This window comes from Ictidomys tridecemlineatus, chromosome 3 (assembly GCF_052094955.1).
Source record: "Ictidomys tridecemlineatus isolate mIctTri1 chromosome 3, mIctTri1.hap1, whole genome shotgun sequence".
In the NCBI taxonomy this organism is placed as follows: Eukaryota; Metazoa; Chordata; class Mammalia; order Rodentia; family Sciuridae; genus Ictidomys; species Ictidomys tridecemlineatus.
Genome location: NC_135479.1, coordinates 147364151 through 147388928, shown reverse-complemented (window position 1 = coordinate 147388928; position 24778 = coordinate 147364151). Strand labels below are relative to the sequence as shown.

The window sequence follows — 24778 nt, the reverse complement described above, 5'->3', positions numbered from 1 at the left end:
TTCCATCACTGAAAGAACTATAAAAAGGGGAGACAACTGCACTTCCACGGATTCCACCTTTTGGGTCCCCTTCTTCCTCCGGGAGAAGTCTTTTCTGCTGTCCTTTAATAAATTTCTAATTTCTACTCTGACCTTGCCTCAGCGTGCTTCTTTGGTGTTAATTCTTCAACATCGGGGAGCAAGAACTCGTCACCGGTCAACAGCGGTAACACAATGATCCTGCCTCAGCCTCCTGAGTCGCTGGGATTACAGGCGAGGTCATCTTGCTGGCTACTCCATCTTTTACAGTGAGAGACAATGCCCCTTTTTGTATCTTTGTGTCTATAAAGGTGTCTTTCATTTTTAGTACCCGAACTGTACTAAGGAGTTTCAGTAAGAAGTTTTAGCCTCTTAAGGCATTGTTTCTTCATGAGCTTTATTCAATACCTCATTTTCCGCACACTACACTTAAGCAATCCTTCTATATATCGTTCTTATCATCCTATTATTTCATTCCTACGAAAAGTGTGGTACTATGTTGTGTAACCTAACGCGGTAAGGTACAGACAAGCTTTTTATTTTGGATTGGGAATTACTTTTCACAAAGCACTTTGACATTTACTCATTAGTTTATTTAGTGCCCGCAATGTTGCTAGATGAATAAAATAGGGATCATTATCCCCAAGATAAGGGAAAGGAACTCAGAGACATTGACTTTTCCAAGGTCACACACTATGGTTATATCCACAACGAAAACTAGACTTTGCATGCTAGAGCTAGACACCGGTTTCCTTGTCCCGGCCAGTCTCACAGGTCACCTTCACCAAGGTCTCCTAAAACGCAGCGGAAAGACTGACGGTGGATGGCTACGGGGAGCTGCACACTGCGCATGCGCACACCGCGCACACATCGCAGATACAGAGCTCGCTAGTGGAGGAAGGTCCGGAACAAAGCCCGGCTTTTGGTTAAACTCCACCCCTCCGTTCCCAGTAACGCGCAGGCGCACTTCCTGAGGCTGCGTTTCCGATTGCCGGGGGCGGGCCTCAGCCACGCAGGCGCAGTTGCGCCAGGGCGCCAAGATGTCGTTTCCAAAGTATAAGCCCTCGCGTCTGGCCACTTTACCCCCTACCCTCGACCCCGCCGAATACGACATATCTCCGGAAACCCGGAAGGCGCAAGCCGAGAGGTTGGCCATAAGAGCCCGGCTTAAACGGGAGTATCTGCTTCAGTACAACGACCCCAATCGCCGAGGGCTCATCGTGAGTGGGGGGTCGGCCGGGCGGGACTCTCGGGCCGGAGTCTGGACGGTCCCCGCAGACTGGGCAGCCCAGATAGGCCAAGGGGGACCAAATGGTGGGCCGCCGCCGTACCCAGTCCGTGTTTTACACGGGGGCCCTCTTCCAGGCCCCGAAGACAGGCCGACTCCTTAGCCCTTTGACCTTGGCCAGAGAGCTTGGTCAGGTTGATCACTTCCCTTCTGGATGATCTTGAGAAAGTGGCTGAGCTCTGCATAGCTCCGTCTTTCCTACCTGAAAAACAGGCATAACTGTTACTTCCTCTCTCACCAGGCGGTTTTGAAGATTAAATGAAATAAGACACGTGACTGGCCTGGCATGTAGCAAGTGTGTTCAGGACCCCTCCACATACAGCCATATATGTATAATTAAAGAAGGTATTTTTATACCTTTCTGATCACAATTAGTAGGAATACTGCTCACTCCTGATGGGAATATAGTGATTCTTCATCTTATGTTTTTTAAAGACCCCACAGCTTCCTGAAGCTTTGGACTTTAGAAGTAAGACCCCAGGGCACTGCACATTGGCAAACTTGACTTCGGGCAACTTATTTAACCCCTTTAATTCATAGTGTTTTGTTTTTTAAATGTTCATACAGAAATGATGTACATTCTTCAAAGAATTGAGATTAAATGAGATAATTTGTGTAACAGTTCCAGAGGATAATATATGCCCAGTAAGTAGATAGTTACTATTTAGCAAGTGTGCTTTTACACAGTTTTCTATGCAAGAGCTGTCAAAATATTTCAAACAAGATATTTAAAAAGATGACTTTTTAAAATATATCTTTTTTATTTTTATGTGGTGCTGAGGATTGAACCCAGTGCCTCAAGTATGCCAGGCGAGTGCGCTACCACTTGAGCCACATCCCCAGCCCTAAAAAGATGACTTTTAGTAGGCATAGTGGCACACTCTTGTAGTCCCAGCGGCTAGGGAGGCTGAGGCAGGAGGATCTCTAGTCAGAAACCAGCCTCAGCAACTGCGAGGCACTAAGCAACTCAGTGAGACCCTGTCTCTAAATAAAATACAAAATAGAGTGGGAGATGTGACTCGGTGGTCCTATGCCCCTGACTTTTGCACTGGTGTTCTATAGAAATTTTTGGAAGTTGTGAGTATTGAAGGAAAATTACAATGTGTCAGACACTATACCAAACCCTTTCTGAATATTTCTTTATTCAAATGGTGGTCACAACTATTCGGTGCATTAAGGTCTATTACTCTTCCATTTTTCCAAATGAGATGATAGCAGGGGAAAAACACATATCTCATTCAGATATACCCATTAGCAAGTCATAGAGCTGAATTTGAACTCTGGTCTCTGCAACCCACAGTATTTGCTTTTACCTAGTTAGCGGTACTCTTTCCCGCCAGAATTTGTCTACTTGGAAGAAGGTTCAGAAAAGCACATCTGTTATGTACATGTGCACATAATTGAGTTTGATGTTAGTACATACTAAAACAAGAAATAAAATAAAAAAAAGATGAACCCTAGATTTTCTCTTTTCCAGCTCTATGATCCAGGGCTGTTTTAGTTTTCTCATCTGTAAAATAGAAATAGTAATACCTGTCTCTTTAGTTGTTTTGTTAATTGAATATGTGGCATACTCATTAATCAATACCTGTAAATTCTCTTTCCTAATCTTTAGGCATTTAGGAATAATTGATTTAGTCAGTGAATAATTGCCAGGGTCTTTTATGGGCCTGTTTTAGATGCTGAGGTAACAGGAGGACAAAGCCAGCAAAAAATCGTGTCCAAAGATCTTTCTTTCCAGTGGTAGAGCAAGTAAGTGGTAATAAGCAAGTTAAAAAATGAAATAATTTAACATATTAAATAGTCATAAGTGGTATGAAAAGAAAGATGGTGAGGGGATTAGACTCCACTCAGATATAGCAGGAAGGATAAACAGCTGCTTGGAATGTAACATTTTGAATGAAGATCTGATAAAATTAAGGCCAGGGAGCTAACCTCATGTAGGAAGTAGCATGCTAGTTAGTGAGGATGATAAATACAAGGCTCTTAGGCAGGAGTGTCCTGGCTAATTCAAAAAATGTTGTCCTAGTGAATCTGGATGCTAAGGCAGGAGAATCACAAATTCAGTGATTTAGCAAGATTCTGTATCAAAACTATAAAAATAAGAAAGCCTGGAGATGTAGCTCAGTGGCAAAGTACCTTTGGGTTCAATTCGTAGTACCCCACCTCACCCCACCCCCACCCCAAATTGCTTAAGTAGAGAAGGATGATGGCTGAGTGGAAAAGATGAGGTCAGAGAGGTACCTGGGACTAGGTCACATCAGGCTTGTAAAGATTTCTACTGAGAAGGGAGTAACATAATCTGGGATTTAGATTTTAACAAGCTCTCTCTAGTTGCTTAGTTGAGAATTGAATATGGGGAAGCAAGGGCAGGAACAGAAAGATGAGTTAGGAGTAACTGAATGTCTTAATTTATAGTTGCTAGCAGGATAGTGGCAGTGGAGATGGTAAGTAGTGGTTGATTCTGGATAGGTTTTAAAAATAGAGCCAAACAGTTTTGCTGGCAGATTATATGTGGTATATGAGAGAAAGGGAGAAGTCCAGGAAGACCTAAGCAATTAGAAGAATGAAGTTGCCTTTTAAAGGATAGAGAAGGAACTAGTATAGAGATGGAATTGAATATTATAGAATCGGTTTGGGATGAGTGACATTCGAGATGTCTGTTTGACAGTAGGTCAGTGTATAGGTAATTGGATATTAAGACTGGAGTTCAGGGTAGCAGTCTAGGGCTAGGGGTATAATTTTGGGAATTATTAGCCTATGGATAGCTATGAAAGTCATGTGGCTGGATAATATTAATGGAGTGAATGTAGTTAGGAAAGACCAGCAAGGTACTACTGTATTGGGGACATGCAAAAAAAAGAGCAAAAGAGATGAAGAGAGAATGGCCAGTTAGGAGGAAAATTAAGCAGGTGTGGACCCTGGAAGTCAAGGGAAGAAATAGTTTCAAGGACTATTCACTATGTCAAATGCTGCTGAAACTCCATTGGATGATGAGCAGTGTCACAGAAGGAAAGCTGTTACCCAGGATGTGTCTTTTAGAACATCTCTTAATCTCTCTTAATAATAGTACTGCACCTAATGAACCATGGTCATAAGGCAGTTAATGTCTTTATAAAAAAAATGTCTGTTTATGGAAGACATATCTGGCAGGCAGATATTAAAGCATAAAAAGGTGGCTGGCAGGTTGAGATGTCTGTTGCTAGATCATCATTCAAATGCTTTTATAGCAGAAGTGATAGAAGAACAGATGTATTTATCTTTCATGTGTCAAGCTCCAATATCCCTTTGAACCTGTATTTTGTGTCTTTACCCTCTTTACTGTTTCTGTTCACACTATAGGCATAGTAATGAACACTGCAGCAAAATGCTGTTGTGTTTGCTTTCATTTTAATATGGTGTGATAATATTAATAGTTTCTAGAGCAGCAGAAGGTATTTTTGGATTTTGAGTCTAGTAGTGAGTGTTCGCACCCTGAAGGAATTTCAGCCTGATTGAAAGCAAGGGGAGCATTTTTACCAAAAGTTTTTTTTATTTCCAGCTCTAGCTGATTATCTCAGGGTAAAATTGCTGTAATTCAGTTTGGTTTGACTGTAGAAGACCCAGTTAAATTATTTTAGTCATACCACTTGTGACTTAATGTTAGTTAGGACCCTGAATGTTCAGTTAATTGGAGAGAATAATTTTGTAAAATCATTTGAGGATTGAGCTAATTAAATTTAATTATGTGTTTGGGTAGGTTTGCTATTCTTAGGTAGTTATTCTAATATAAAATATGTTACAATGGGCAATTACCTGTCTTTCTTTTAACCAAGACAAGCTGATTATTTTTCTTTAACAACTTTGACCTTTCTATAAAACTTTTAATAGTGTGAAATACACTAATTTTGCTTTTAAAATATCAGTTTAAAAACTTATATTTCAGTTAACCTATTTTTGCCTTCGTCTTCCTGCAGCTTATTTGTAGCCTGGGAAGATCAGTATTGGAATGGCACTAAGAAAGTTCCTAGACAAAATTCAAAGCTTGATACTTCCCTTATCACCTTTCAGCTCCTCTTCCTTTCAATCAGATTGAAATCTTCAGGGTGTGAACACTCACTTGACTCAGAAGTTCAAAAATACCTTCTGCTGCTCTAGAAACTATTAATATTATCACACCATATAAGATGAAAGCAAATATAATAGCGTTCTACAGCAGTGTTCATTACTTTGCCTGTAGTGCAAAAATAGTGAAGAGGGTGAGGACATAATATACAGGTTCAAAGGGATGTTTGAGCTCAGTGTAATACATTCTAAGGTATGAAATCTGCCTGTCTTCACGCACCATGGGAATTCTGTGTGGTTTTGATAGTCATACTTCAAGAAAGATAATGAAGCTGAAAATAGTTTAGAGAACAATAGATAAAACTAATAAGGGAGAAAAAGTGGCTTCATGATAGTTTGAAAGATAAGGATTCTTAAATCTTAAATAGAAAGCTAAGGATGTTAAGAATCTTTTTAAATTCTGAAGGATTTGAATAGGATTATCAGTATTATTTTAAAAATAGCTAGAAAGGAAAGATCTTTAGGTCTTTAGATCTTTAAGGGTGTATCCTTAACTGTTGTGGAGAACGAAAGACATCTTCTATGCTCCTTCACAGAAATCCTGATGAATTTGTTTCGTAGTATCACCCAAGTTTTATAATTTTTGTTTTCATTTATTTCAGGAAGATCCTGCCTTAATTCGTTGGACCTACGCAAGATCAGCAAATATCTATCCAAATTTCAGACCCACTCCCAAGAACTCACTCTTAGGAGCTCTGTTTGGAATTGGACCCCTCTTCTTCTGGTATTATGTTTTTAAAACTGATAGAGTAAGTATGAGAACCAGATGTTTGTTATTAGTGTGATAGGTTCCTTTGGTAGATACCAGCTACAGCTCCTAATATTGCCACCAGTGCCCCTTCCACTTTAGCCCTGAACTCTTCTTTCCCTTTCTTCTTTTATCTTTATTCCTTTCCAGTAAGAGTTAAAATAGGAAGTTTTCAATTATATGTTTAGTTTTATTGCTTTGTTGTTTGTATATCAATATAAGTGTACTTTGTTAAAAATCATGGTAGCCTCTAGGCATTTCAGATTTGATTTAATGACTACTCAAATGGCCAATTTAAATTTCTAAAACTTGACCTTAGCTCATGAAGTGGTTTTTAGATAACATAAGGACCTTACTGTGATTGTTAAGCAAAAGAATACTGAAATAACTTTTTTTAAAATATTTTTTTTAGCTGTAGATGGACACAATACCTTTATTGTATTTGTCAATTTTTATATGGTGCCGGGGATTGAACCCAGTGCCTCACACATGCTAGACAAGCACTCTACAAGCCCTAACCCCGGCCCCCTGAAATAACTTTTTTAAAGTTAAATTTTTTTTTCATTACAAGATATGTATAAACTAAACTTTTGTGATTAACTTTAAGATACCTTTGCAAAATCTTCATTTAGTTTATTTGTTCATTTGTCTTAAAAGAGAGATTTATTGGGTCAAGTATCAGCAGAATACATAAATCATGTAGCATGTTCCCCTTTGGCATGAATTCTCTTTATATTGGTCATATTTTGTGAATTAATGTTAAAACATGTTGATAACCCTAACAACAGAGAAGCATAGGCAGCCTGGGCTGGGAATCACTGCGCTGAGAGGCCTATGTGTATGATTGCAGAGAAAGCTAAGCTTACCTCTGGCACTAGACCACTTACTCCTGGCTCTGGACCCTGAGCCACAGCCCCCAGGCCTCGTGATGCCATCTGGACTGGAGCCCATTCAATTTACCATTGTTTTAAGTTGGCCAGCCCATTCTCTATCAGAGTTCATGTCTTTTGATTGTGTGATAAATTGGTCACTCTTTCCCATGAGGTGTTTGGTTTTGTTTTCAATATATGCTTTTTAGTGGGGTAATTTATTTCTAATTCCTGAAATGTGGGTAAGGAAATTTTTGAGTAGGAGCAATTTCTTGTTCTCTCTTTAATTCGTCAGCTTACTACTTCCTCCCACTCCTTGAACTTTAGATGATGGGACTGCAATTAAGTTTGGAGTATTTTATTCTGATTTTCAGAATTGTACCATGAGTCATTCCAGAATGCATTGTTTTTAATGTACTTTTTTTTTCTGTCTATACAGGATAGGAAGGAAAAACTTATCCAGGAAGGAAAATTGGACCGAAAATTTAATATCTCCTATTAAGTCTGGGAATGATGACTAATATATTCTTGCTTAATAAATCTTCTAATAATCATTAAATAGTTTCTCTTTCTTGGCATTATTTTGATTCAGTGTTAAAACTTGCTTATACCCTAACAACAAAGAAGCAAAAGTATCTGTTCTGGGAATCACTGCCATATCACTGTTACATGCTGAGAATACAACATGGTAGGACAGACTTAGTATCTGTGCTTAAGGAGTATATACTCACAACTGTTCATTGAGCAGTTATTACTTGAATTAGCTTATGTGTTTGGTACCACTTCATACCTAACTCCTTGTCTGGTCCCAGTTATACTGCAAAGGAAAAGTAACAACAGTTTAAGATATTCAGGGAAAATGATAAAGGTAAACTGATAAGGAAATAGCTCTGTTTGAATTTAGGAAAACGACATTTGACCTGGGTTTAAGTTCATAAAACAAAACAAGAGCACAAAAGGGCAAAGTATGTAGGAATATGGCTGGACTGGAGCAGCCTCAGTGGGGTGAGAAGATGGAGGGTGGAGGTCATGGTGAGGAACAAAAATACATTGGTCATTGGGCTTTGGAGGTCAGATCTGAGTTAGAAGACACAATTTAAATTTAGCAGTTGGAATTCTGGGCTTCTGTTTCCTCATCTACAGCCTGGTGATAGTAATAATCACTACCTCAAAAGATTAGGAACATGAAAATAAAATAACAGTGCTAATAAAATAACAGCTACTCCCTGCTTTATAGTTAAGTCCTGAAACAGTATGATGACAATTTCATCCGTAAAGATAGTAAAGTCAAGTACTGTAGATGAACGGTATACTTTGTAGGGATGATTTACATGAGTATATTGGTTTTTAACTTTCAAAGCATATATACTCTATTCTCATTTGATTCTGGTATTAGCCTTTATTATACTAAAAAACAAAGCCAGAGAGGCTTGTATTCACGTAGCTTAGGATCTGAAAGAACAGGAGTGGGAGACTGGGAAGAGTGAAACATGGAAGGAGGGAAAGCCCATCAAATGTGTGCTGTTGACCTCTTACCTCTGAGAAGAACAGGCTCCCACAAGGGACCTCTGAGGAGACCTGTAGAATGTAGAGTCCTTTCCTTCCAACATTTTGCCACTGAACCACATCCCAGTCTCTAAAATGGTTCTTCCAGGCAAATGTGGAAGAGGAAGGAAGCTTAGGGCAGAAAGCAAGGTGATGGGCTGTGCATCTGAGATAAAGTATTGTCAGGTCACACCTGCAGGCAACTAATAGTGGCAGCCATAACAGGAGTCAAAAGACAGATCAAGTGGTTGTGAGGCAGGCACACAGGTATATGATTCTTTATTCCATTGACTATTTAGATCTGTTTGTGCATAAAATCCAAACTATAATATGTCCTCGAAGGTGATGGCTAGATAGAATCTACAGAACAATGTAGGAGAAACAAGCTACAGTCCACACTATTGCTACTGGCCCCTTTCCCCCAACCATGTCCCTTTCTTGGTCATCACTTTAGCAGATCTAGATTGCTTGCCTGAAGAAGTCACCAAGACCTTCATTTCCAAAGACCAGAACCTTAGTTATTCTACTCATCATCAGGCCTTTGTTGTAGCAATCTCCTGTTTATAGTTTGCCTGGATGCAAAGTTTGATTGTCTGATAAATTGGTCATGCATCAAGATACTCCAGTGAATCCCTTGGTCTCCAGACAGGAAGGGATCTTCCTATCCCCATTGTGTAGCAGTTACTCTGGCTCCTTGTAATTAGTGTCACTGATACCAATATGGAAACGTATGGTCTTCTTTCCCAGACATAAGAAGAAGCCCCCAGATAACCAGTAGGTAGTCATAGCTTCAGATTTTTTGCTTCCCTGGCACAACTGTGTTCTCCCCATGTTCCACCATGCTGGAACTTCTTAAGTAGCAAAACAAAATTCATGGAGAAGTGAAGTACACATTCCACAAGTGTACATTGGGATGGCAAAAGGAGCCAATCCTACTTTTCTTGGTTCTCAGACTCAGGCGTCCTAGCTGTTAGGGCATAGCACTGTATCTATGACCATTGCATCCACATGGCCAACTCTGCAGGATGTCCCCAAGCAGACACCTTAGCTTAGTCTTCAGTAGGTTTACCTGTACTCACTTGTGCTATGTCCACCTGCCATCATGACTCAGTGCTTCTGAAATGCAGATCATGGTGGAGAGCTTTTGTTGAATGGTTACTTGGTATGGTGGATGCCCAGCTGCTTTTAGAATGGTGAATTGTTCTCTTCTGCAGAAGGCATGATCTTTCTTCAGAATCTTAGAAGCCTGCACGGCAACTATACTATTTGCAAGAGACTCTAAGCAACATCCAGCTATACCACAAATTCCTGGAGTGTTGGGCTCCATTTAAAACTTGTAGCTTGGCTGGGGGTATAGCTCCATGATAGAGTGCTTGTCTGACACGTATGAGGCCCTGGTTTTGATCGCCAGCACCACACACAGACACACACACACACACACACACACAAAAAAAAACAAACCAAAAAACTGGTACCTTTATGAATCACCCCATAAGTAGGTCAGAGCAGTGTTTCCAAACGGGGTATGCATTGCCTCTGGGATCCAGAGACTGACAAAGAGGTACTTTTTTCTTAGTAAGAGTATATGTTTTGTGGAAAAACTTGTCCTTGACTTTGGAGGTGGCTGTCCTGGCATGCTGAAAACCACTGGATCCTCAAACATCCTGATTTGGAAAGCTTCTAAACCTGTATAGACATTATCTCCCACTTTCTGCTATCTCATCCTATGATATTGAAAAAATGAGAAGCCTAATCTGTGAGTGAACTGAAACTTTGAGGCAGAAATAATGGACAGTGTGAGAAACAGCAATTCAGGGGGACCAGAGTGATAGACACACGGAGAAGCTGTGTGTAATGAGGGAATGTTGGAGTAAAAATCCAGGAATTTCTGCAAAATTGACCTTCAAACCATCTTGGATCTATAGCCAAATCATGTGATTCTCATTTCAATATCCATGGGATTCCTGTTTTTAATTTGCTCCTGACTATATCATTATATGTCTGCCCCTGCCTCCCCCAGCCCTCTTAATGGCCATTATTCTTAAATTGTTCTCCAGACTTCAAAGAATTATAATACTTTATTCTCATTTTACTAGAAGGCAAAAGTGGTAGGAATCCTACTTTGACTTTCAGTTTTCTCTTTTAGGTAACTGTGATGAATTTTTCTCTCTTAATGCAAATGTGTAAGTCTATTGTAAGAAAACTAGAAAGTAGTTAAGTAAGAGAAAAAAGTAAAAATCACTCCCAATTTCATCACACAGAGATAATATTTTGGTAAGTATCTTTCTAAAGTGTTCTTTTTGCCCTCTCTGCTTATATATCCCCACCCCCAACCAAAAGAGATCCACTGTGCATAATGATTTGTAAGCTTCTGGTTCAGTGATTTGTCTTGAATGTTTTTCCATGGAATGACATGATTTTCCTGTAATTAATCTCTTTTCCCCTTTCTTTTCTTTTTTCTTTTGTTTTTGGCTCTAGGGATTGAACCTGGGGCACTTACCCATGGAGACACACCCCCAGCCCTTTTTATATTATATTTATATCAGGGTCTAACAATTGCTTAGGGATTTGCTAAATTGCTGAGCCTCGCTTTGAACTTGAGATCCTTCTGCCTCAACCTCCCGAGCCACTGGAATTATAGGCATGCACTACAATGCCTAGCTCTTTTCTTTCTTTCTTTCTTTCTTTCTTTCTTTCTTTCTTTCTTTCTTTCTTTCTTTCTTTCTTTCTTTCTTTCTTTCTTTCTTTCTTTCTTTAATTTTTTTTAAAAAGAGAATTTTTAAATATATATATATATTTTTTTTTTTAGTTTTTCGGCAGACACAACATCTTTGTTTGTATGTGGTGCTGAAGATCAAACCTGGGCTGCACGCATGCCAGGCAAGTGTGCTACCACTTGAGCTACATCCCCAGCCCCATCTTTTATTTATTTTTAATGCTGGGTATTGAACCCAGGGCCTGGTACCTGTGCTACCACTGAAATTATAATGTACCACTTAGCCCTACAGCATTTATTTAGTGGTTGCTATTATTTAAGTATTTAAAGTCTTTGAGCCTCAGTTTCCTTATCTTTATAATAGATATACTAATTACATAGTATTATTTCAAGAGCTATTACTTATAAAAGACTTTAAAAGTGAAATATAGTCTCAATGAGTATTTACTATTATTATTTTTAAACCTGAATGATGAAATATATTTAAAATTGACCTTTTATTTATTATTGAGGCTTAACATTTTTCACATATTTTTGTCCATTTATATTTTTTTGATGATTGCTTGTTCAAATCTATTACCTATCTTTTCTGATGTGATATGTCTTTTTTCTTAATTATTTTAAGACTTAAATAAGATAAATTAAAGATATTAATCCTTGATCATACCAATTTTCTTTTATCAGGAATTATCTAGTGTCCCTTAGTAATGAGAAAAAAATATTTACACACAAAGTATCCTTGATGCCAAAATGTTGAAAGAAAGCAATACTCAGCAATTTTTGCAAAGCAGGAATTTAAATTTTTTTTTATATAGTTGTAGATGGACAACATGGCTTGTTTTATTTGTTTCATTTTTATCTGGTGCTAAGGATCGAACCCAGTACCTTACACATCCTTGGCAAATGCTCTGCCACTGAGGTACAGACCCAGCCCCACATAGCAGGAATTTTTAACACTAAGAATTATTGAGCAGTGTGTTCTTATGAGTCTAATCAATTTAAAAATATTTTTTATCAGTAAGAAAAAATGTCTCAAATGAGTAGTCTGATGAGAACACCAATTGCCACCTTGTCTGAGTTCCAAATGCTGCCATCTGTCTCACTGTTGCTGCTAGCACAGGGCACTGGAGCCCACACTGGTACTGCCGAGCATCCAGAAAATGACAAGTGTGTAATGAGGAAGGTAATCAGGAACCAGATCATAAGGCCCTTGTCACACAAAGAGCTCAGACTTCTGCATGATGGAAGTGAGAGCCATTGAAGGTATTAAAGCAGGACTAACCTAATTGGATTTGCATTCCTGGAAGAGCACTCTGGTTCCTGGGTGGAGGATGATCATAGAGCAAGGGAGGCTGCAGGAATACCAGTAATGAGGCTGTGAATTTTCAGTCAGACATGATTTTCAATTTTTGAGGCAGCCCTCATTGCAGAATAAAGCAGCCCCTGCCAATCCCAAGATGACTCATCTGGATGTGAACTTGTCAAAAGCTTTATGAACGTCTAAGTTTATTATCTCTATTAGTTTCCCTTTATGCACATGCATGAGGAGTCAGTCTTCTTAATAATTCTTTATCCTTGTATGACACCCTTCCCTTTTTCTGAAATAGTCTTGCTTCCCTGAAAGACTAGTTTGTTTGAATACTATGTCGTTTTATCTTTTAGCATGGATCCTGCCTGTAGAAAAAAAAGATCATATCTGTGCTCTTAAATCACTTGGATCCTGTCCCTGATTTGTTTTCCTTATTGCGTTTTTTCATTTCTAGAGGCACTGATACAGTCTTCACATAACTTTGGGGGAGGTACAGTGTACTTGTTATCTCTGTCTATGTTGTTCAGGATATCAACGAGGCATCTGAAGATATTAGAAATCTGTAAAAGAAGCTGTTTCCATCAAATTTTCATGATTATAAAACATGGTCAGGACTTTAAATTGCTAAAAATATAATTCTATGATGTATTAAACTATTCTGGGCCTGGGGATGTGGCTCAGTGGTACAGAACTTGCCTAGCATGGGTGAGGTTCCAGGTTCAATTCCAAGCATCACAGAAAAACAAAAGAAAAAAATATTCTGAATTTTTGAATTTTCCACTGTCACTTGCTATCTTTGCATGAACAAAAACAATTTTATCGTGGTTCTATTTCTCTTTTGGCAGACCTATTGGTGCCTGTATCTATTCTTTCCCTCTTACTGCCTTGATTACTGCCATTTTTTTGGCTGAGATAGAGACTTCTCAATCTGCTGAGACTCACCATGGCCCGGGGAAACACCAAGTCATATCATCTACCTGGAGACTTTTCATTTTGAATTACTAAGAAAGTGCAAGGTGAATCAATATATCATGGCCAAACTTCAGACTCAGAGGATTAAAGAAAGCTCAACATCTGACCTCTGAATTTCCCTGGAGATGGATGGCTGGTAGAATTCTGAGAATTCTGGAGCAAACTGCCACTAGAGTTCAAGTTAATTTCTTTCCCCTGACCACAAGGAGTAACACCTTAGTTTTGAGTCAATTCTTTGCTTCTGTTACCAGTTGCTTTAAAATCATACATCTCTTATAATTAAGCTTTGGAAGAATTTGGGGGCTGGGCGATGGAGGAAATTGGCTGAGGCTACTACAACAGATGAGGGACTTGAGGGCTGTAATCTGGTATGAAATTGTTAAGGGGAAGACACTGGGCAAAGGAGCCTGTGTCTTACTGAATTCTTATAGGACAAAAATTGGCCTGCAAGCCTTTTGTGCATTGATCAACCACTTACTGAGCCCCTGTCATTTTCTAGAATACACCATTATGAAGAATATATAAATCATTCTTAGAGGAACTCACAGTTGAAAAAGACAATTATAGCAGGCAACATTTAATTGTCTTTTTAATGTGTCTATTTTTTAAATGTCTTTGTTAGTGTGTTGATCTTTACATTATAGTGGGGTTCATTTTGACATATTCATTAATATATATAGCATAATTTGCTTCCTTTCAATTCCCAGTACTGTCCTTTTCTCTTTCTCTCATCTCCTTTCTCTATTCTACTGGTCTACCTCATATTTATTTAATGTTTTTTAAATTGGTATAATATGATTATACATAAAAAGGTAACTCATTGTGATATAGTCTATGCACCTAGCATAATTTTGTCAATTTTATTCTGCACTTCCTCTCCTCTCCTATTGTTCCTCTCTCCTCCTGGATTGTCTTCCTCTACTCCACTGTTCTCCTTTCTAAGTTCATGAGATCACCTTCTTTTTAATTGCTTATTTCTCTTTATCCTCTGTATATGAGAGAAAACATTTAAGCTTTGACTTTCTGAATCTGGCTTATTTCACTTAGTATGATGTTCTCTAGTTCCGTTTGCCAGCAAATGACATAATTTTGTTCTTTATGGCTGAGTAGAACTCCATTGTGCATACATACCATATTTTTTATCCATTCATTTGTTGATGGATACCTAAACTAGTTCCATTACTTGGTTATTAAGAACTGAACTACTATAAGCATTAGAATGCATTTATCACTATCATATGCTCATTTCTGCTCTTTTGGATAAATACCAAGGAGTGGAATAGCTGGGTCATATGGTGATTCCACTCGTAATCTCTTGAGGCATTCCATGCTGCTTTCCAAAGTGGCTGTACTAATTTGCAGTAGGTAGGAAATGTCTCTGGAAGTTCTTTGCACATTTAAGTACTTAAAAAACTTAACATTGCGTGTTTTATACAATCAAAACCACAAAGTTTTATAAAGAGGTTTTATTCATATTTTATATAGGATGTAAAAAGCATCAGGGTCTTATTATTATTCTGTGTGAGGTGGCTGGGGTGATGATGGGGTTTGTCAATTATGCTGAAGCCATCTCTTATAAACTAAATAGGCAACTCTCCCTCCAAAATCATGCTTTGCAGAAGAGGTAACCCATAAATGATTTGGTTCTTTCAGGCATTTGAGAGAAGACCCCAATACAGGCTATAAGAAGGATAAGCTGCCATTGGTCTGCAGATCCTAGGGATAGGTGATTTTCTGGAGACACTAGGCAAAGAAGCCTGTGTCTTGTTGAATTGTTATAGGACAAAAATTGACCTGCAAGCCTCCTTTGCATTGATCAAACACTTACTGAGCCCCTGTCTTTTCTAGCATTGAGGACACCAACATGAAGAAGATATATATCCCTCTTAGAGGAACTCACACAAAAGAAAATTGCAGCATCCAGCATATAAGAAGCTCTGACATTTGGGCTGGAATTTGTGGCTCAGCAGTAAAGCACTCACCTAGCATGTTCGAGGACCTGGGTTAGATCCTCAGCACCATATAAAAATAAATAAATAAAATAAAGGTATTGTGTCCACCTACAACTAAAAAATAAATATTAAAAAAAGAAGCTCTGACATGTATACTAAGTTAAACTAAGGGATTTAAATATCTCCTAAAATACTTCAAAACAACCTTTGCATGTAGGTCCTACTATCTTCATTACATAGGCAAGATTTAGAGGGGTTAATAATGCCCATGTCCACAGAGCTGGTAAGGACATACATCTGGTCATCCTCCCTCCAAAGTGTGTCTTTCACTGTTGAGGGCCACAGCCGAGTGGGGATGACGCATGGCATTTTTGCCAGAAGTAGTGGTTGAGAGGTGACGCTAGTGAGCCATTAAGATGATGACTTTTGAGTTCTGGCGGAGTTCCCGTTGAGTTCTGCTTGAGCTCTCGAGGGAATTCCCGGAGAGTTCCCATTGGTTGGGGAAGTGCCGGAGGAGGGATATTTCCGGTTGCTGGTTCCTGGAGGAGCTGCGTGGCGTTCAGGAGAATTCCCAGGGAGCGTGTGTGGAGTGTGCTGGTGGAGTTCAGAAATAAAGTTTGTTCCTGCTTCAGTGATTTGTGCCCAGCCAGACTGCGGCATTTCACCACTCTTTGAAAGGGATAAAGATAGACATGGTGGGGATTTGGGTTCAGAGAAAGGACACCAAATCCATCCCGGAGAGTATAAAACATGTCACCATTCAGAGCAGGGACTTTCACTTGCACTTTTAGGCTTTCTAGGACATGCCAAATGTTAAAGCTGAAGAATCTTTAAAGATATGCTAGGCTCGCAGCTTTCTACAGGAAAGGTTTGGATAGGAGAAATGACTTTTCCAATTATTGAAGAAATCCTGCTAATTTGAAGATTAGGTGTTTTTTTTTTTTTGTTTTTTTTTTTGTGGTGGACAGGGGGTACCAGGATTAAACCTAGGAGTGCTTAAACACCGAGCCACATCCCCAGCCCCTTTTCTTATATTTTATTTAGAGACAAGGTCTTGCTAAGTTGCTTAGGGCCTCACTAAGTTGCTGAGGCTGGCTTTGAACTCTGCGACTTTTGTCTCAACCTCCTGAGTTGCTGGGATTATAGGTGTGTGCCACCACACCTAGCAAGAGTAGGATTTTTGGTTTTGGTTAGGAACCCCTGCTCTGATTGCCTTTGTCACCTACTCGTGATTAGTACCTGACAATTGCCAATTTTCTGACCTCATATAAACAGAAGACTGACAGGCCATTTTAATTGGCAAGATTTGGGAATAAATCAGGCAGAGTTTAAAGCATTTTATGTGTAAAGCAAGTATCGGCAAGTATTTCTTGAGATTGTGAAGGCATTCAAACCCAATGGCTCCTGTACTAGTGGCTGAAGTGCCATTAGATGGTATTTATGGCAGGCACTAAATGTTGCCCACAGCCCAATTGCACTAGGGGGCAGTGGGATATCCTCACCCATGTCCCCCACGGGCGTGGAGTTTGGGTTTCCTTTGCGTGGAGTGAGCTGTCTGTGACATAAAGCTAAGAAAAGAAGGAGGTGAAAAAAACCACACTACACAGAATGTAATTTCAGAAAGCTGGGGTGGGATGGCTCCTTGACTTTATGGGTTGAGCTTTTACACTGGGAAGAAAGAGGAGAGAGAGAGAGAGAGAGAGAACTTTTGCTTTATTATATATGGGGAAACCTCAAAAGTTTTCCATAGAATGTTCTTCTGCCAAATAAAGTAGGAGGTGGGCTGTCCCTGCCCAGTGGGTTACTCCCAGTTCTGGAGCTGTCCCATTAGTAGAGTAAGAGCAGACATCTCAGGCCTTGGGCAGTCTACACACGGGAATGCTGGGATCATTCTCAAGGGGAGACCTAAGTCCTCCATGGCTCAGTACCAAGTAAGGACCACTCAAGTAGCTTAACGAGTGGCACACCACAGGATGTGTGACTGAGAGATCAAAGAAAATATCCGGAAATGGCATGAGACATAAGGTTTATCAAAAAATGCTTTTATTGGGCTGGGGCTGGGGCTCAGCAGTAGAGCACTCACCTAGCATGTGCGAGGTACTGGGTTCAATCCTCGGCACCACATAAAAATAAATAAATAAAATAAAGACATTGTGTCCAACTACAAATATATATATATAAATTCTTTTATAAGGAAGGTCCTGTAGTAATGAGCTGGATAAATAGTGCCTCCACTTTCCATGGTCTATCTGGTACTTTGCCAGTGAACATTTCTCCATCCCTCATGATGCTTTGACCAATGGTGGTCGGCTAGACAAGCATTTATCCTCTCCACTGTACTCTGCTCTGCCCCAGTTACCACAAATGGTGGTTTTAGGGGTTAGGTGACAGAAGCAGTGACATCATCAGCTTATCTCACTTTGTCCCATTGTGTGACCAGCATTTTAAGAAATTCGGTTGCATGCAAGAAAGCAGCTTTTTACCAGTGACACTGACTTGTCCCAAATCCCAGTATGCATGAGAGAAAGCCAGTGTTCTTCAAGATAATTATCTGGAATGTGTTCTTAGTGGATCTATATCCTCTCATTAAGAGAAATGACATCATAAAATATACCTGCCCTTCAGATTTTAATTTTATGCATGTAATCCGAAATAAAGGCAGTAAATGTTCATGAATTTGTGATACAGCTCCGTTTGTACAGTTTTTCTCCCAGGGACTGCGTAGCTTTGCATATGCTTAACTTTTACAAGGCATCACCATTAATAGTGCCATAGAGGTTTGAGTTGAAGCTTCCAATATAAGTTTAGATTTTAAAAACCTATATTAGGCTATTAAGAGTCCCAAAGGTCCCCATCATTAACCAGGATTGTTCAGGAAAAGCTCTGTACATAGTCAGACAAAAATGCTTTTTTTTTCAAAGCCAGTTTAGAGTCTGTCTTTAGCTTCTACTTCAATTGATCCATTAATACACATTGTTGAGATTTTAAATTAAACTTCAATTAAACTTGCTTAAATTAAATTTTCTTTCTCTTAGGCCTAAAATGACTAGAAGGATAAAACATTTCCTTTTTTTCCCATACTTTAGACATCTATTACTACTATATTAGAAGAGTGCACACCTTTCTCTTCTGCTAGATGCTAATTTATTTAGGGACAAGGACTCTGGCTCACTTACTCTGGTATCTCCTACAGTAGATGGCACCATAGCCTCCCTGAGCCAGGAGCTGAGGATTCACTGAGCCACAATGGTAACAATAAACAATAACAATAATGATAGCCGGCATTTTCCTGTGCTCCCCCTGTACTGAAAACAAGTGGGTGCCTCCAGCACATTAGATCATTTAGTCCTCACAGAATCCCTGTGAAATAAATAATTTTCTTTTTCCAAATCAGGAATGTAAGGCTTAGAAGGTTGTAAATTGCTCAAGCTCACTTGATTATAAAAATTTACAGTTGTAATTTCAGATTTATGTTCTTTCTTTCTCTTTTTGTGCTACTGGGGATTGAACCCAGGGGCACTCAACCACTGAGCTGCATCCCCAGCTTTTTACAATATTTTTGAGACAGATTCTCACTAAGTTGCCAAAGCTGGCCTCAAACTTGTGATCCTCCTGCCTCAGCCTCCCTAGTTCCTGGGATTACAGTGATGTGCTATGGTGCTCAGCCAGAGCATATATTCTTAATTACTATTCTTTCCAAAAATTGAAATTCAGGCATAAAGGTTATTATGTTATTAACTATCTAACAGTTGTATTTAAAACTAGTATTATAGAGGGAAAGGTGAAATTCTGGAAAATGGTATTGACCAAATTATTTTGTTATATCATGTGCATGTATGTATGAAACAATGAATCCCACTATTATGTATAATTAAAATGCACCAATACAAATATGGGAAAAAATCATGAAGAAAAATATTTAGAATTGCTTCCCAGTGTAAAGACTCTTTAAATTTCTCTACTTAATTACAATAACAATAAAAACAACAAAGTTTTATTAAAAATATCAAGATTTTTAAAACTCACTCTGAATAATAGTGACTTGCTGTACAGTGCTTATTATATGATAGGCATTATTTGAAGCAACTTACCTATCTTAACTCATTTATCTAATACTGTAAAGTAGGTACTATCATTATCATTTTACAGCTGAGGAAAGAGAAACTCAGAGGTTAAGTGACTTGCTCAGGGTCACATAGCTAACAAGTTGTAGAACCTGGATTTGAACCTGGGCAGTTTGGATTTAGCATTTGTGCTCTTAACCACACACTATACTGGCTGACAAGAGCGTAAATTTTGAACATACCTCAGATTTTGTGATATAATTATATAAATTGATTATATCAAGAAGGCTAACTGATCACTAAGCATAACAAAGAAGTTTAAATGTCAGCTCTCAAGCTATTATTTTTATTTAGTAGTAGACTATCTCCAGAAGTACAAAATTTCCTTAAAACTCAGTAGTGATGATAACTCATCACTCTGGACAGTCATAAAACAGAAAGTGCATGCTAACTTCTCACTTAATAGTTTACATCTAGGTCTTAGCTTCCATTCACACCCCTTTCCCCAACTCTCACTTTCTGATGGGGATAGTCACCTCAAAACACTGCCCAGGAGCCTGCTTTTCCAATCCCTCATCTCACTCTGCCATCCCATCCCATTTCATGTTTACTGAAAACTGGAGGAGCTTCAGGGATTTTTCTTTTTCTTTTCCCTTTTTTCCCCTCCTTTTTGTAGACTCTAGGAAACCCTGAGTTGGACCAAGATCTGAGGTTGGAAAAGGATGTTTTTACTACTGATTTTAAATTTCTGAAACAGTGGTCCTTGGCCTTGCCTGTGCATTGAACTCAGCTGAGGAGTTTCAAAAAAGTTCTCACAGCTGGGCTTCCTCTCTAATGCTTCTGATTTAGTCAGTCTGTGGTGTACCCTGGGCACTGAGAGTTCAAGAAGCTGCTGGAAGCTCCAAAGCAGAGCTGAAGTTGAGACCCACTTTGTCTACTGACATTTAGCACAGGACAGCTCTTTGTTGTAGGAGACTGTCGTGTGCATTGGAGGGTGTTTCTCAGCATCCCCAACCTTTACTGGCCAGGAGTCCTTTCTCTAGTTGTGACAACCATACCTGCCTGGAGATTTTGCTAGATGTCTTGCTAGGTGGAGGATGGGGGAACAAAACCACCTGCTTTGAAAACCACTGGTGCAGAGTCATTGCTAGTAGCCTGGGCTGTGAGACAAATCTCTCAGACAGGAAGAGAGAAGGGTGGCTGCTATCACACCCTTCTCTAATAGCAAAATATGCCAAGATGCTGCCGGGTACTGTCAGAAAACCCTCCTGTCATGGCAAGAAGCCTAATCAGGCTTTTTGTTCTTTAGGTTTTTGTATTTCAAATCAAAGAGATGGTATATTTCTTGAGGAACACCATAAAGGAAGGCATCATGGAGAACAGGGAATTAAGGAAATGATACAAATCTTCATAGATGACCTGAGGCACAACAGAAGGAGACTAAATCTTTTTTAAATTAGAGTGAACAGTCTGGCCTGGGTAAAATACTGTCTGTAGCTGGAGTGTTGCCGCCAGGAGCAAGGAAATAATGCACAAGGGCTTGGGTGCAAAGTGTGTGGACACCTGCAATTCTGGGCCCAGCCCAGGAAGGCCCTGCCACCAAACCCATAAAAGAGTGAGGTGAGAGTCAGAGTGGAGGTAATCTGCGCAGAGGAGTTGGGGTAGAATGAGCTCATGCTGGGGTTGGTGGAAACACAGGTTAGTGGGTTTCAGGGAAGAGCCCAGAAAGCACCACGAGACAGAGAAAGTGAGAGAAAGAAAGGAAGCAAATAGTGATGCATTAACAATAATTTGCCCCTGTGGGTGCCTGGAACTTACTCCCTTGGAGAGTCTCGGGGAGCCCAGGGCAGAACATAAACCTCAGAAGTGTCAGGTGAGAGAGCTGCTGTATTTATCCACCAGTTTCCATTTATCATTTGTCAGGGCCATTTATTCCTCAGCAGTTAGGCTGAGCTCTGGTTTTGTCCTCAGGTGGAGTTGCAGGTGTGGACCATTGAGAGCAGCCAGTTGGCAGTGGATGGTGATTGCTGATGGAATATGGCGGGGGCTGGGGGACACTGGCAGCTTCTGTGACAGTGGTCAAATTTAATTTTTAATAAAGATTTAATTTTTAATAAAGATTTTATTATATTAAAGAATATTGGGAAAGCATACTAATATTTGTCACTCTCAAAGATTCCTCTACCTTATTTTTGAGACCACGAAGTACCACTACCAGAAACTCAGCAGTCATCTCAGCCCTGACTGAAATGATTCAACTCCTTTTCCTCACTCTTTACACCCTATGCAACAAGCCCTTTCAGGTCCACTCCAGAACATTCTGGAAGTTTTCAGACCCTGTCTCTGTTTCTACTCCATTAGTTCAGGATGATGTTATTTTTCCCTGAACTATTAATAGCCTTCTCCTATGCTTCTCACGTCTCCTCTTCTTTCAGCTCCTTGAACCCACAAGGCGCTTTGTTGGAATATTACTCCTTTTCCTCTTTCCACCCCACTCCACCCGCACTCTTCCAATGACTTGCTTCTTCCTGTCCTTCAGATCTGAATAAATGTCACTTCTTCATTGAGGACCTAAGATCTCCTACCTGTTGTTCTATCTCAATCCCTGTTTATTTTCTTCTCAGCATGCTTTAACTGTAATTATTTTGTTTGTTGATTTTGTCTGTCTCCCTTTCTAAAATGTAATCTGCGTGAGAGCAAGCATCACATCTATCTCCTTCAGCCCTACATCCCTCATAGGATTGCCAAATTCAGGAAATAGATGATTCCAAGTTAAATTTGAAGTTCAGATAAACCATGAGTAATTTTTTAATAGAAAAATGTCCAGGAATTGCATGACATTCTTACACTAAAAGTGATTGGTGGTTTGTCTGAAATTCAAATTTATCTGGGCATCTAGCAGAAAGGGCAAGTCTAGTCTTTAGGTCCTGACCCATAGCTAATTCTCATTACACATCTTTGAATGAGAACTTGGTAGCAGCATATCAAAACTGCTACTATGGCAACAAAGTGGGAGAAATGTAATAAAACTACAGAACTGAAGCAGTGACGAACATCTGTTCCTATGTTTCTGATTTGTGTGTCTGATTAACCCCGGAGCATCTAATCAACTCAGACCCAAAGTCTTGGGCAGCTCAATAGTCTGGGTGGGATGGTGGGATGCTGACCACAGTAAGGGAGCTATCAGGTACAGCATTGTTATTTATTTACCCTTTTTTTTTTGGTACTAGGGATTGAACTCAGGGACACTCAACCACTGAGCCACATCCCCAGTCCTATTTTGTATTTTATTTAGAGACAGGGTCTAACTGAGTTGCTTAGCTTCTCACTTTTGCTGAGGCTGGCTTTGAACTCATGATCCTCCTAACTTGGCTTCCCAAGTGGCTGGGATTACAAGTGTAGGCCACTGTGCCAGGCCCTGCCTCATTTTTATCCTGGCTCTATGCCACAATCTTGATTTCCTCTGACCCTGATCTCCCAGACTGTCCGCAACCCAAGGAGAGATACTGCTTCTTCCTTTTCAAACAGTCATCTCTAGCACCTTGCTTTGGAGCTGGGAGTAAGGACTCAACACACCGGTACCAAATGGTTTAATAAATGAGTGAATAGTAGGTTGAACAACTATTCCAGCTTGACTAGGACTGAAGGGTGTCCTGGGATACAGGGCTTTAGTTGCAAAATTTGGAGTAGTCATGGGCAAATCGGAACAGCAGATCACCCAAGAGAATGAAATCTCTCTTCTTGGGGACAGGGATTTTTGCTCAATATCATCATATTGGCTGTTACATGACCACAAGATTAGATAGACTACAGTCCTGACTGCCCATCTATTTTAGGCTCACAGATGTAAGTTTGAAACTCTGCTGACCCCTTGGAATTCCCCATGCATGGAATAAATCCTAAGAATTTGACTTTGTGCTTCATCCTTCCTGGTCTTGTGGACCCTGATGGAGCTTACAATTGTTCTCATAAAATGAAGGCCCTCTGGACAACTACATGGGCTGGAGTGTTAGCCTTGGTCCAGCCTCTTGGATTTACTTGGCTCACCAGTCCTGGCCAGTACAGATAAGCCTCATCAAGATTTAATTATAAGCATTCATCATTTCAACAGAATAGCAGCAAATTTATTGAGTAAGTAAGCTGATAGCCATAGAACTTTACAAATAGATTTCCACAAATGTTCTGACTTATTTGACTGTGAAAAAGTGAGTTCTCGTTCTAACCAACCCTCTTCCCTATTACTTCTAGAAGGCACAAGGTTTTCAGGGAAATGGCACAAATCCATTCTCATGTATGGTAACGATGCTCCAGGCTCAGTTGAATTCTGCTGGTTTCCTGGAATTGGGGGTAAAGTGGCTCTTGAGAGGCTCCCAGCATTTGTAGTAGTTCTCATCTAAACAATTGGAGGTCTTCAGTCCCCACTTGGTGACCGCCAAATTTAGGGAAGATTCAAACATAAATGCCTGTAGTAAATGAGGATGGAGATAAGAAGGGACAAGGTAGACAATAAAGAACATTTCATTAATTGTCAAGAGAAGATGTAGGTTAGCAAGATCTTCAACTCATCAATTGGTGAGGAGAGGAAATCCACACCCTAGGTTCTGGCTCTGGTCCTACCTCTCAGAAGCTGATGAGACCTTGTGCAAGACCTTTAGCTACTCAGGGCCTCGAGTTTCATTCTATGAAGTGGAATTGGGCACTTAGGCCACACATTATTCTCATAGCATTATGGAGCTCATTTTACTAGATCCAAGAGCAGAGGTGGGAGAGTCCTGAGATATTCTTCTTCTCCGGGGTCATCACTTACCTTGGCCATGTCCTTGTGAGAGAGGACAATGTCTCTGTTTTGCAAAGGAGGAAGCTAAGGCTCAGAGCTAGGAAGTGAGTTAATAAGTTGTGGCAAGGCTGAGATTTGAGCTTGCTCTTTCAAGTTTCTGACCAAGAAATTGGATGGGAAAAAGAAAAGGAGGAAGAAGAGGAGTGGAAAGGAAAAGGCAGGAATGACAATAGCACTTTTAAAATCATATCCCAGTAGGGTCTGAATGGTGTATCTCACACTGTTCTGGATATTTTTTGTCAACAACAGAAAGAATATTTAAATATTCTGTGCAACTGAGATATTTCAACTTCATCAGTAGCTGATTTTCCTACCACAGTGGCCTTAAAAAATAAGAGCAAAACCAAAAACAAACG

General features: G+C 39.7%; 2 protein-coding genes across 2 annotated transcripts in view; one reads left to right on the top strand and one right to left on the bottom strand.

Annotated features, from left to right (window-relative positions):
- The first annotated feature begins 1002 nt into the window (after window positions 1–1002).
- Ndufb4 (NADH:ubiquinone oxidoreductase subunit B4) lies at window positions 1003–7586 on the top strand. Its single transcript, XM_005327635.5, has 3 exons — window positions 1003–1238; window positions 6013–6159; window positions 7467–7586. Exons 1-3 carry the CDS (start codon window positions 1059–1061, stop codon window positions 7527–7529), a joined length of 390 nt encoding a protein of 129 aa, XP_005327692.1. The 5' UTR covers window positions 1003–1058; the 3' UTR covers window positions 7530–7586.
- A 16101-nt stretch (window positions 7587–23687) lies between these two features.
- Hgd (homogentisate 1,2-dioxygenase) overlaps window positions 23688–24778 on the bottom strand; it is a 44754-nt gene continuing 43663 nt past the window's right edge. The window contains exon 14 of the mRNA XM_005327636.4: window positions 23688–24048. Coding sequence (XP_005327693.1) covers window positions 23899–24048 — 150 coding nt within the window. The 3' untranslated portion in view covers window positions 23688–23898. The remainder of the gene's footprint in view (window positions 24049–24778) is intronic.